The sequence below is a fragment of the Poecilia reticulata genome, chromosome 3 (assembly GCF_904066995.2).
Source record: "Poecilia reticulata chromosome 3, P_reticulata-male-v2, whole genome shotgun sequence".
Classification (NCBI taxonomy): domain Eukaryota; kingdom Metazoa; phylum Chordata; class Actinopteri; order Cyprinodontiformes; family Poeciliidae; genus Poecilia; species Poecilia reticulata.
Genome location: NC_088832.1, coordinates 30,087,934 through 30,101,778, shown reverse-complemented (window position 1 = coordinate 30,101,778; position 13,845 = coordinate 30,087,934). Strand labels below are relative to the sequence as shown.

Below are 13,845 nucleotides of genomic sequence, written 5' to 3'. Positions count from 1 at the left end.
CACGTCTACCTGCAGCAAGAACAAAAACACACACACACAAAAAAAAAACGCAGGACTGGTAAGGATGTTTTTCTCTTTCCAACAGCAAAAAGAAGATGGCTTGTTCTGTAATGTCACATTCATGTCCAAGAGGAATCAATTTATGTGATGGATGAGGTGACGGTTTGTGGGCCCAGGAAGATTTTCTGGTTCATATCTCTGAGCAGTACAATAAAATAAAGCTCCTCTGGGTGTTAAAAAAAACCTCATATGAGCTGTATATGAAGAGATATAAAAGCTAAGCTGAACAAGTTGCTGACTTCAGGAATTCGAGTCACAGGTTAATGCTTAAGCACTTTGGAACAGAGTCGTCTTGGTTTTTTTGTGAGCTCAGTGTAAACACTGTCCTGACAGGACTAACAATACTAACAATATTCACAACCAGCTTGTTTTTCTGCAGAAACTTTACTCTATTGGAGTCGATTCCCCCAATCACCAATCACACCAGAGACAGAAAAACAACCCCTCCGGTTTTGTGATGAAGCTGAAACCTTCATCTCGAGGATCACCCACGCTAATCTCTATAAACAAACGCCTCTACAACCCATCTAAGGTCAAGGATTTTGCTTTGTGACTTGGATTCATGTTTCCATGTGAACTGACTGAGAAGCATAGTTGTAGGAAACATTCAAAGGGACAGCTCCCTCTTAACCTCTAAGGAATACAATGCCTTGCAAAAATATAAATTCCCACTGAAACATTTTTTAATATTCAATTATTTTGACATTACTTTTTGCTTAGGAGAACAGCATCAAATCAACATGTAAAGTGAAAGGCATAGGATGTTTTTGTATTTAACCCCGTTTACTTTCTAATTAAAACTTGATTAAATTATTTAGGGAAGGAGGGAGAATTTCTTTTTAACTAAAGCTTTATATTTCTTGTGTTTAGCCCACAATGCTGTTCCCTTTTCTTCTTTAACACTGAAGTCACAGCTTTTAAGTTTGTTAGATTCTAGTAAGAAAATTTGGGATGGTAAATTGCACAAGGCTTATCTATGTTCATGCACTAGAATAAGATAGAAAATCATATTACTCTAGCCAGGATGACATGACTGAATTATGCACTTTTTTCTTCTCAAAGATCAGAATCTGGGTCAAACCTGCATTTTCAAGCTGCTAGATGAGCTAATTAAGTTTCATATTGCAATCATGTTTAATAAATTAGGCATTCTGATGAGACTGGTTTGTCAGATTATAAGTAAAATCTTTAAGCAAGTATTTTCTGTAACCCCACATTTCTGCATTGAAAATCTTTTCTTTTTTTCTCATGTATTCTAATAGTCTTTTCATGAGCTGTAAATGGGAAATCATCACCCATTAAAAACAGGCTGGGAAACATCAGTTGGACTGTGATTAATCTACATAATATGTTTAATTTAGCCAAACAAGTAACTGAAATAAATTACCCCTTCAATAATATTTTAATTTATTGAGTATAGCGTCACAGCTGACCTCACCTCAACCATCAGCATCTATCTTTCTTTAAAAGCAATTCAATTTCTTTAGTGTTCACCACTCATCAATGTCCAACATTGTCCCTGGGATTTAATTTGGAAATACTAACAGTAAAATATTGTTTTAAAATATATGAACTTTATCGGGAAAACTATCACAGTTAGCCTTTATTTAGCAGTTACAATTACATTATACAATTACATTTTTATAGTACAGTAATTATCAATCCCCATCACAATTAGGACAATTCACAGCAAATTTATTGATATCAGCACATCTATGTAATAAAAATCTAATGCATCCATTATTCATGCTGCTTTCTGCATAGAGAAAGTGAGAAATGTATTTTATACATAATGTATGTCTGATTTTCAATTCAGGACCTACTGAACTATTGAACTAAACTAAACACACAAAGCTCAGAAAGTAGTAACAACTGTCAGCTTGCTGCTAGAAAGCAAAAACAAAATTACGCATAAAGACACACTTAATATCGGATTGCCTATCATTTTGTCAAGATATAAACAAATTGTTGATAGAGGCAGTTGTCAGCTAAATTTGTATTTTAGGACATCTGAAGCTGACAAAGAGGAAATAAAAAACATTTAGAAACCTGACTCTTATTTTTTTTTTTACATGAATAATGTTACAACTTCTATATGTCCATTACTGGCAATTGTCCAAAAAGTCAAATGTACTTTAATTAGTCTGAAATAGCAATGTATCTTATGTCGTAAAATTAAAAAAGGAATTAATTCTCTGCCTTTTAAAATGTGGGATTTGTGCGAGAAAAGCTTTTTAAAAAAAAAAACTAATTAAATAAATAAATGCAAGCTAAGAATTACAATAATATTACACAATCCTTTGAGTTGGATTTGCTCACTGCATACAAGCTTTGATCTGTTGCAGCTCTGACTTCTGTTTAAAATGCATCTTAACCCTTGTATAATAAAACACCTCGCATCTCCACTTCATCTCACCCTATTACTAGCCTCACAACTCCCCCTGGTGCTGACTGAGGTGGATGCTCAATGAAGTGCAAGAAGTGAGGTTGCATGATGAATGTTAGGTGGGTGGAAAGTTGTGCAGACAAGAAAAGAAACTCTTCTGATGTATTAGGTGAGTTTGTGAAAGACAGAGACTGTGGAGACAAGCTTCTTAGAGACACTGAGTGATATTTGCACCGTCAGCGGTACTGATTATTACCAAAGTATGCTGTGCCGCGGCATAAAATTTAACAATTTGTTTCAGATATCCTCTTAGCTAAAAGATGCAAAGACTGGGTTACTTTCTGGACAGGCAAGCACCCAAAAATACCCCTGCAGGAATATTGCAACCAGAGATTTACTAGATACCCCCAGGAGAAGATTAGAATCCCTTGGAGGAATATTGTTTCTGGAATAACAGGCGGTTCTGTCCTAATTAGAGTGTTTGATTCAAATGAATCAGATGGGTAGAGGTGAATTGGCTATGGCTAATGATTGTTGTGTATTCCAGCAGCAGGCCTGCAGGGGTCCTGCAGAGAGAAAAAAAGCTAATTATCTGAGCAATCAGATTCAAAGTAGTAGTCTTAAAAGGTGCAATGAATTAGACCTTTACTCCACCGTAGCCCAGTGGGGTCCAAATAAATCTATTGTGAATTAAGAAGGACTCAGCTGTTACTTTACCGGCTGACATACTACTTTAAAAGTATGTGGTTTATAAAAGAAGTCACAAAAGAATAGCATAGATGCAGAGATGCAGCTTGCAAATCTCTAAACAATTATATTGTTTATTTAAACTGTGAACATCTTAATTTTTATTTTCAACAAAGCTTTAATCTGGCATAAACATGGAAAACATAGGACCAAATGTGACCATATTAATGACTCACTATACCAATATATCAGTATTTGAATCCTTAATTGCTTTTCAATAGTAGAACAAGAATTGACTAATTAATACCTAACTGCAGTAATTTGTTAGACTGACAGTTGTGTTACAATCGCCAATCTGGTGTATATGCCTCAAACAAATCCATTTAATTCAATTTGCTTTTCTCTGACTGATAAAGGAATTAATAGCAGTTCTTTCTCTGCACCATAGACTATAATTCCTCAACTAATTCAAATATTTCTACAGTGCATTTCAATTCAAAGCTTGCCTCTGTCCAGGGGACAAACATGGCTTTGTCGTTGGTTTTTGATCAGGTTAGCTGTAATTATGATCATGCCAACACAAATATGCAGTTTTGTCTGTTTTCTTCATTAAAAATATGCCAATTTTCTTGCTTCTTAAAAATTAAAACTGAAATATGTGCTGCAAAGCTATTTCTACCTCTGGGTCATTTTCACATGGTGAAATACCAACTGGACTTTAATGTGGTACAGTGGATTTTTATGTCAACACGATGTAGGACACCATTTTCAACAATAATTTTTAAATAACAAAAACAAAACAACCCGCCCCCTTCTTGGAAAACCATGGTCAGCTTTACTTTGATACCCCAAACATAATGTGGTGCAACTTTGTAATTGTAATTTGACAAGGGGCAAAAAAGCTGAAGTTGTATGAATATTATTATACTAATATTACTATATTTTCACTTTTGGAGTGACTGTAACCTATAGCACTTTTTCATTGGCTGCCATTGTTTACTTTTAAACATATGGACATTATTACCAACATTATGTAGTATTTTTAAGTTGCATGCACAAAAAAGACAGTTATGACTAATGAAATTATAAAGGAGGACTTTAATTTTCACAAATACCAACTGAGTAATTTCACTTTCTAAACAGGTGATATTCCCATTAGAGTGCTCTAGTAATTATACACCAGAGGGAGGGAGAAACCGTGGGCAGTAATAGTGTTTACTCCCAGAAGTAATGTTAATGTATGCAAAGATTTTTAAAGCTTTAAAACGTGAAGATAACCTTCACTGAGATTATTATTAAAATACAACATACATAACAGGTGTGAATCTAAGAATATTAACACAGTTTAATGGAGAAGCAGCTCAGTAGACAGATAAAATACTTTGTTTAAATTCAATTTAAAAAAAAATAAGGCAACCTTAAGATCTTACAGATAATTTCTAAATATGTTATTAACCTGGCTTTATAAACAGTGAATAAGTATGAGACTTTTCATACATGATGCAGAATCCCTTTTTGGCAAAGCACTAGTCACTTCATCCACCCTTTACATTTCACACTGTTTGTTATTTTACAAGAGTTTGCAGTTTTATTAATAACTTCTTTGTTTATCATTTTGTTTTTTGATATTTATAATTATTTTACATTTAGATGATTATTTTTTTTTATAATTTAGTTATTTTAAATTGGTTCCTTAAATAATTGCAGATAAAGACCAATTTGGAAGAATGTATGTGTGCAGGGTCAAATCAAATACTGTAAAAAATATAAAAAATAAAAAAAATAAAAATAAATGTACACGCTAAGATGACAAAAAAAACAACAACTGGTGCCTGAGAAATTAAGGTGCATTTTTATTGAAAAGTGTACGTTGTACTCTATAATCACCTTTATTTGGTAGGGATGAGCCCAAAGTAACGCATAAGGATTTTACAGAGAAGACACCGGTTGCGACCTGATGAAGGACAGAGCAGGCTGGCTGTGAGACTGCAGCACGGTGCGCAGTGACCGGCTGCATCCACTGGGGGAGGACCGAGCTCCGCCTGCATGCGCTGCGGTACATGAACGACTTTCTCACTAAGACTCTCCATCATCACACACAATGGGAGGGATACAGGAGTATAGGTAGGGCTACAGCGGCAGACAGACAGATGTGTGATGCTCAGACTCAACCATGGGGCCATTTACCCTCGCCTGTGCCAATGTAAACTTTTACCCCCCCTCCTTATTATTCGCCGCTATCGAGTGGAACTGTCTTTGATGCCAACTCGCTGCTGGCACACCTGCTTTCGCTTTTTTCTTTTTTTTTTTTTCTCGTCTTGATTGGTGTTGCCGGTACAACAGGAGCGATGCAGCACCAACGGGAGCTGAAGTGCCAGTAGATCCTGTTGAATTGAGGCACGGCGTCGAGACGCAGCCAAAAAAAAAAAAGTGTCCTCCTCAGAGTGCGTCAGAGCACGGATGTATATGCTGGATGTAGATGTGGATATGGTTGCCCGCCGGATGCGACGAGGGATTTGTGATATTACACCCCAAAACCAAGAAGAGGATTTGAGCACAGACGGAGAGCTGCATCCTCACCCAGCATTCCTCCGCCTCCTCCTCTTCCATCAGATTTGTTTGTAGGGGGGACAGAGGCGATTTATTTTGGCCCCCCTTTTTAAATGTAAGTAAGGATGAAAGAATGATACTTTAATAACATAATTTCGTGCGCAATGTTATTGTAAGCATATATCTATTTTTGATGTACCAAAGCTAATAATAATAATAATAATAATAATAATAATAATAATAATAATAATAATAAAGCCGTGAAGACGCGTAATACGAGTAGCATCGTGGTCAATGTATTCACAAAAACAACTGACATTTCCATAAACGCATCCCCCTTTTTTTTGCATAGACCAATTGGTGTTTTCTCTCTTTTTTTTCCTTCTCGCAGCTGCTGAGCGCATCGGAGGAACAAAGTCATTCAGATTCATCGGAGCTCCAAAACATAAGAGCTAAGAGCCATAAAAAAAAAAATCTCATCTCATAAAAAATGGCAACCATGGGCGACCACGGAGGATCAAAAGACGCTTTTTCGGGCTGAGAAGTTAACCACCTGATGGGCACCGGAGAAGCCGAAGAAAGACTGTTTGGGTGTCGCTTGTTGACTCGGTGATTTATCATGCTGAGCATAAAAGGGGCGCTGCAAGTTTGACACAGCATCTGCGTAACAGGCTATGCCACCGGCCCTGGTGTTGTTTGGTTATGGTAATGATGTCATAAAATATACACTGGGCGCAACAAGATATGCTCATCAATGTTTTTTTTTTTTTTTTTATCATGTAAGTAGCAACGCGGACTCCAGCCAACATGGACCTTACTGAGGTGTGTTTGTTAATCTGACTTTCTAAACGATTGATGCCTCAGTCTCTCTGTGTCTGCGCGACAGAGCTGCAACTTTTATCCTCTGGTCTGCATCCGCCTTGACGAGGGCTCTGTAGCCTTCGCGGACCGAACCTTTACAAAAATGGAGTTTGCCATGGTGGGTGCGGACGGCGGGTGCAACAGTCACCTGCCGTATGGATATGCCCAAGCCCGCGCGCGGGAGAGAGAGCGCGAGAGGGAGCGCCAGGCTGCCCAGTCGAGAGCGGCGGCGGCGGCGGCCGCGGCTGCAGCAGCCGACGGTGGCTCCGGTGCGGAGGGAGGCGCGGGGGGCCCCACCTCCGCCACCTCCTCGGGCGCTCATCTCCTTAACAACCGCCAACATCAGTCTCGCGCCGCCTCCTCCTCCGCCAACATCAGCAGCAGCGGCGCCGCCTCGCGCCCCTCCTCCTCCTCCACCACCACCTCCTCCTCGCAGCAGGAGCCCGAACAGCAACAGCAGCACAGAGTTCTCAGAGAGCGGAAAAAGCAGCGCGGCGTCGGTCGGTGGAGGCGCAACCGGAGCACTCTCGGAGGGGACTTGCGCCACTCGGAGCTGGCGCTGCTCGGATCCGAGGAGGACATCATGATAGAGGAGGAAGAGGCCGAGGGAGCGGAGGAAGAGGAGGAGGAGGAGGAGGAGGAGGCGGAGGGGGGAGAGGCGGCGGAGGGCGGACGGGGGAGCAAGAGGTCGAGCTTTCGGTGCAACATGGATGATGAGGAGGAGACCGTGTCTATCACCGACAGGCGTCCCCAGTCCGGATACGAGAACGTTTACAACGAGTGCGGCTGCTGTGAGAGGGTCGTCATCAACGTGTCGGGGCTGAAGTTTGAAACTCAGCTGAAGACGCTCACTCAGTTCCCGGACACCCTTCTGGGAGACCCCGACAAGCGAATCAGGTACTTTGACCCGTTGAGGAATGAATACTTCTTCGACAGGAACCGGCCGAGTTTTGACGCCATTCTTTACTATTACCAGTCAGGAGGGCGGTTAAAAAGACCTGTCAACGTCCCGTTTGACATATTTTCCGAGGAGGTAAAGTTTTATGAACTCGGCGAGGAGGCGATACTGAAGTTTCGGGAGGATGAGGGCTTTGTGAAGGAGGAGGAGAAACCTCTGCCGGAGGACGAGTTCAAGCGCCAGATTTGGCTCCTTTTTGAGTATCCAGAGAGTTCGAGTCCTGCCAGGGGCATAGCGGTGGTGTCTGTCCTGGTCATAGTCATTTCTATTGTCATTTTCTGTCTGGAAACGCTGCCCGAGTTCAGGGATGAAAAAGAGTATCTGCAGCCACGCCAGAACTCCTCTCAGCCTGACCACGGATTTACACCTTTCAACGACCCGTTTTTCATCGTGGAGACGGTCTGCATCATCTGGTTCTCCTTTGAGATTATAGTTCGATTTTTTGCGAGTCCAAGCAAGACAGCTTTCTTTAAAAACATAATGAACTCTATAGATATCGTGTCCATTTTGCCTTACTTCATAACCCTCGGCACGGACCTGGCGCAGCACCAGGGCAACGGGCAGCAGGCGATGAGCTTCGCCATTCTGAGAATAATCCGCCTGGTCAGGGTGTTCCGCATCTTCAAACTATCCAGACACTCCAAGGGGCTGCAGATCCTGGGGCATACCTTGCGCGCCAGCATGCGGGAGCTGGCCCTCCTCATTTTTTTTCTGGTAATAGGCGTCATCCTGTTCTCCAGCGCGGTGTACTTCGCCGAGGCGGACGAGCCCACCTCGCAGTTCACGAGCATCCCCGACGCTTTCTGGTGGGCCGTGGTTACCATGACCACGGTGGGCTACGGCGACATGAAGCCAATCACTGTCGGTGGGAAGATAGTGGGCTCCCTTTGCGCGATCGCGGGCGTATTGACCATCGCGCTCCCGGTGCCCGTTATAGTGTCCAACTTTAACTACTTTTATCACCGGGAGACGGACAACGAGGACCAGTCGCCCGTGGTGGAGAGCATGCCGCCGGGCTGCCCGTACTTCCCGGACTTTCTTAGGAAGTTCAAAGGCTCGCCGTCTGGCTCCTCGCTGGGTGACAAAGGGGAGTACATGGAGATGGAGGAGGGGGTGACGGAGTCGCTCTGCGGGTTGGACAAAAGCCCCAGTAAAGGAAATGGCACAGACATAAGCAGAAAAAACAGTACTAACTCGAAATCAATTCAGACTGACGTGTGACTAAGAGTTTTATTTTATTATTTTCTAAACAAGATACACATCCGATTAAAGACTTTTTCTGGCCAGCAGCAGCTGAATCATACCCCCCAATAGGCCTATATACGTTTTACGCTCGCCTCAGAGACCCCTCACACACACACACACACACACACACGCACACACATTCACAATCATAGGCCACCAATTGGCACCTTAATGGCATCCATGCCTAAATTTGCCTGATAGACACAGATTTATCCGTTTATCCAGTGTGGGCTTCCAAATCTGACATGGAATCTGAATCAGACAACAGGCTATGCATTCGCACTTTATGACTTTCATCTGTCACATCACAGGGGTAGGGACAGTCGTTTTTGCTGTTATGCAATAAAGTTAAAATTTGTTTGCACTATAAGTAGAATTTGCGCTGGGTTAGAGACAGTAACTGTAGGACATTCAGATGGTCATCCTCTGCTCACCTGGATACAGAATGTATGAGTAGAGAAAAGGAGAAACTATTTCACTTAGTCTGCCAGAAAACAAAAATATAAAACTGAGCTCTATTCACATAAAAGACGCCTAAGAGAGAATACTTTTATCTTTGTTCATTTAAAATACTCAAACAAAAATGATCTACACATTGATGAGATATGTCATAACGTAGGCATTAAATAAACCAGGGCTATATTGAAATAAGCTTTTCCATAAGAGGCCAAAAATAATAATAATAAAAAAAGACCCACAATGAGAGCTAAGCACAGGTGTCATTGTTTAAAATGGCTGGAGAAGTCACCCAGCCCAGGTTTTCTATGAACACTCTTAAAGCCTCGGCTGCAACATTTTTTTTTTCATTAAAAGCACCTCAAAATGACAATATCCCTTTACAAAGATGAATATGGAAAGTTACAGCGTAAAAGACTCTGACGTGGAAACTCTTTATAAGGAGAGATTATGAGCAATTTTCTCGCCTTTCTGCTGGACTCAGTGCACAAAAAGGTATATATATATATTTATATATACCCATATATTTTTTTTTTTTGCTCAAGAGGACTTTTGATTATCTCCGAGCACAGAAGATAATCAGGATGTGGATGTCTTCCAAGGTATGTAGTGTTCAATTTCTGTGTAAAGCCAACTTTTACTGAATTGTGATTGTGGGTTTTTGATGTAGGTAATCACAATTGTGGCTCATTGCCCACGGTGGCACAGTCTTGGGGAGGCACATGTAAGCAGTAATACACGTATCTGTTAGTTTTGAATCAAACACGCTTAGTGCACTATACCCTTTAAAAGTAGTTTAAAAATGTGGTCCTATACAATAGATGGGTAAAAAAAAAACTGAAGTTAGAATCTGATTCCTACTTTACATTTTGATGTTAAACTAAAGAACTGCACTTAGTTTTTAAGGAGCATAGCTTAATACCTTGTTGTTTAATATATCTCATCTGTTGTTGTGGAAGACAAATACCGGATTATAAAGGCACTGATAAGACTGTGCTTAAAAGAGATCCTGAAGAGCCTGGACTCAGTTTTCTGCCATTATTAGTTAATGGTTCTCTTTTACAACATGCAGGGATCTAATTATATTTGATCAATTAATAACAGCTGCCATTATCTCATTCAAGGTGACATCAGGTCAGCCTCCTCAGAACTTGTGCCAAATGTTTTTGGAAAGTTTCCAGCTAAGAATTTTTGCACTTTTGTACAGTCACTTTTTATTTTACTTGTAATTAAACTCAATAGGATATTGAATGTGATCCTTTTTATATAACTCTTGATAAAGTGCTGAAGTAGCCATAGAGTTTTCTTCCTTTCCCTACTAGACAGTTCAGACATAAAACGCTTATTTATAAGACTTGTCAGGTCTCAGCTTTCTACTTCTTTTACTGCATGCATTTTCACTCCAAACAGCAGATGTAGTAGGAGGAAACTGTAACATGAGGATCTGGTGTGTAGCACTCATAATAAGTCCAATAAATTAACTTTTATGATCTCAGTGTTTTAGTAAAGCTTTCTTGCATACTCAATCTAACCATGTCTAAAAGGTTAAAGCTTTGGACCAGGGAGAAGTGTGCTTTGGGTGTGTAATGGTTGCAGTTGTGTTTGTGCTGAGCAGCATTTGGCAGTAGAAAGATGGCTTTACAACCAGAGGAAAATTTCACTCTGTTTACTCTAAATCTCTCAGTTAAGAGTGTACAGAGGAGCAGGACTCCATGACATCAGCTAGTTTGAAAGCTGAATATGCCTCTTAGACAAAGTGGAAAGTTTTCAGCCTTCAGTGTAGTTTATTCTCAGAATGAACTCACAGTCCTGGCCAGACATTTACATTCACTCATCATCAGCACATGTGGATGTCATGTTAAATTTGAGTAAATGACTTTAATTTATTATAAAGACAAGAATTGGGTGCACAATTACAAATTTCTTTTACAGTGCATCTGGAAAGTATTCGCAGCGCTTCACTTAGTCACATTTTATGTTACAGCTATATTACAAATTGTATTAATGAATCTTTTTTCTCAAAAGTCCACACACAAATGTGGGGAAAGGTTTGTGAGATATTTGTAAATTTATTGAAATAGAAAACCAAGAAATCTCATTTACGTACGTAAGCACAGCTTTTGCTCAGTGCTTTGTTCGTCCACGTTTGGCAGCAATTAAAGCTTCAAGTCTGTTTGAATATGATGCCTCTAGCTGAGCTCAACTATCTATAGGCAGCTTCCCCCATTCTTCTTCGCAGTACTTCTCAAACTTCATTAGGTTGGGAGATATCTGTCAGCCACTTTTTAGATCTCACTAGAGAAGTTTACTCCAGGACATTCACAGAGTGGTTCTGAAGCCATTCCTTTGAGATCTTGACCAAGTGCTTTGGGTTGCTGTTTTGTTGAAAAATGAACCGTTGCCCCAGTCTGAGGTCAAGATGCTCTGGAGCAGGTTTTCAGCCAGGTTTCTCTATACATTGCTGTGTTCATCTTTCCTTCTATCCTGAAAAGTTCACCAGTTCCTGCTGCTGCAAAACATCCCCATAGCATGACGCTACCACCACCAGGCTTCGCTGTAGGGAAGGGCTGATTGTTTAAACCTGAAGAAAATTGGATTCCAGCATGATAATAGTACTAAACAGACATAAAAACCTTTTCTAGCTAGGACAAAGAAGGCTGACATTAAGCCTAAGGAATTGTCCCAACTTCATCCCTAATGAAAATGTATAGACTATGTCAAAAAGTTAGGTGTGTACTAGGAAATAGCTTGCATCTAAGATGTAAGATGCTAATTCTAATTTTCTAATTATACCAAAAAAGTTATCTAAACATTAAATCCAATCAATTGCTTCTGACCATAAATAATTAACATTTTAAAGAGGCACAGCCAGAGTTCAGACTTAAATATGAAAGAAAATCTGAAGGAGGTCTGAAATTTAGGGGATGGTAAGAAATAATTTCAACCACAAATATGTCATGCCCATCCACAAAGATGAATGATCAAAATATCAGTGTCAGCAATTAAAAAAATGGATTTGACTGCTGCAGCCCAAAAATGCCTCCAAATGTGAATAAAATCATGAAAAGTACTCTTCTCAAACTGATGCCCCTTTCACATCGCTTTTTTATCCTTTTAGAGATCTTTACCTCATTTCTTATCAGAAACAAACCTCTTGGTAAATTCATTACTGTGATTTTGCTATAAAAATAGCACACTCCAGTGCTTTTCATACAGCACCAGAATATTTACATAAAAACTTAATTTCCAACTTAACTTCTAATTTAGCAGACTGATTCAGCCATCACACATTACATCAGCGCATCTCACAACACAATCACAGCACCGGTGCATAATAATTTGTTGCATAGCTTATATCCTCGGAGGAGCTATTCATACAAGATATTTTTAACACCTACACCCACATCCAAACATCCACAGCACCATGCTGGCACCCAGCCAGCTCCTGACACCTCACACTCAGCACTTACATAATGTGGCTTACAGCAAGAGGCACAATCCAAAACATTTTTCAGCAAAGTGTGTGTGGGTCAGGCATATTCTAAGGCTTGTGGCTGCTGAGCTGACTGTGAAAACAGTCTACATCTACAGCCACGGAGGCACTGTGAATCCTACTGTCACGTGCAGGCTGATTGTTTGTAGTGTAGATACAAGCCATATGGCTTGGCTACGTGAAGAGAAAATCTGAGGTATTTATGGGTATTTCTCCAAAGGTATGTCGAGCCTGTTGAAGGACATAGAGAAGAAGTGGAAATAAATCAGCTGTAGATAATGTCAGACTAGGTTATGTAACAATAGGGCAGAGTCCAAATTAGTCTGGCTGGGCAATAGAAAGTTAAATGGCAGTTCTGCTAATCAGATAATAGTCAGAGACAATTTATCTGTAATACTGAGCTGGTCTGAAGGATTTAGATGTTTTTTATTGAAAGTAGAAGAAATATGACCTCTCATCCTGTAGAACAAAGTCTTGAGGTCACCTTTGTAAGACATGTAACCAAAGTCAGAGAAAAGTCAGTAACTGCAGTGCCCTAAAAGGTTTCTGTGTTACACGAGCTTGATTTTATTAATTACAAATATATGTTATATGATGCAACTACAAGGCAAAAGCTGATCAGGCTCTTGTAAGCCTTTTTTCACATTACTGTGCTTCAATATAGAACAAAATAGTTCAATGTTCATTATAATATTGGTACAGAGGTTTTGCATTTCATGCCTTAGTAGTTTTATACCTCTGTCAATATAAGTACTTCTTAATTTAATCTTAGTCCAAATATTTTAGTAACCCATACTAAGATGCTTGTTTTGTCATTTTTGTTTTGGCAGACCAAATTTTACTACATTTTAGTAAGCTAAAATATACTCAATATTTTTCTGACAAAAACGTTTAGCACAATGCTCTCACACCTTTAAGACAATAAATTTCTTGAAATATTTTTCCTTGGGCAAAATAAAGTTATTTTTTAAAAGTTAGTTGATTTATTTATTTTTTTTGCAATATTGTAGTATAAAAATAGTAGGATATGCTTTCCAGATGAGTTTGAAAAACAGTAATTCTAAATAATACCCGTTATACACAAATTGCACACATAATAAATAAAAATAAATAAATACACTAAAATATTGTGATAAAAGAAATTTTTTT

General features: G+C 39.7%; 1 protein-coding gene across 1 annotated transcript in view; it reads left to right on the top strand.

Annotated features, from left to right (window-relative positions):
* Positions 1-6,454: 6,454 nt before the first annotated feature.
* Positions 6,455-13,845, top strand: part of kcna4 (potassium voltage-gated channel, shaker-related subfamily, member 4) — a 64,934-nt gene continuing 57,543 nt past the window's right edge. The window contains exon 1 of the mRNA XM_017304047.2: positions 6,455-9,805. Coding sequence (XP_017159536.1) covers positions 6,648-8,723 — 2,076 coding nt within the window. The 5' untranslated portion in view covers positions 6,455-6,647 and the 3' untranslated portion in view covers positions 8,724-9,805. The remainder of the gene's footprint in view (positions 9,806-13,845) is intronic.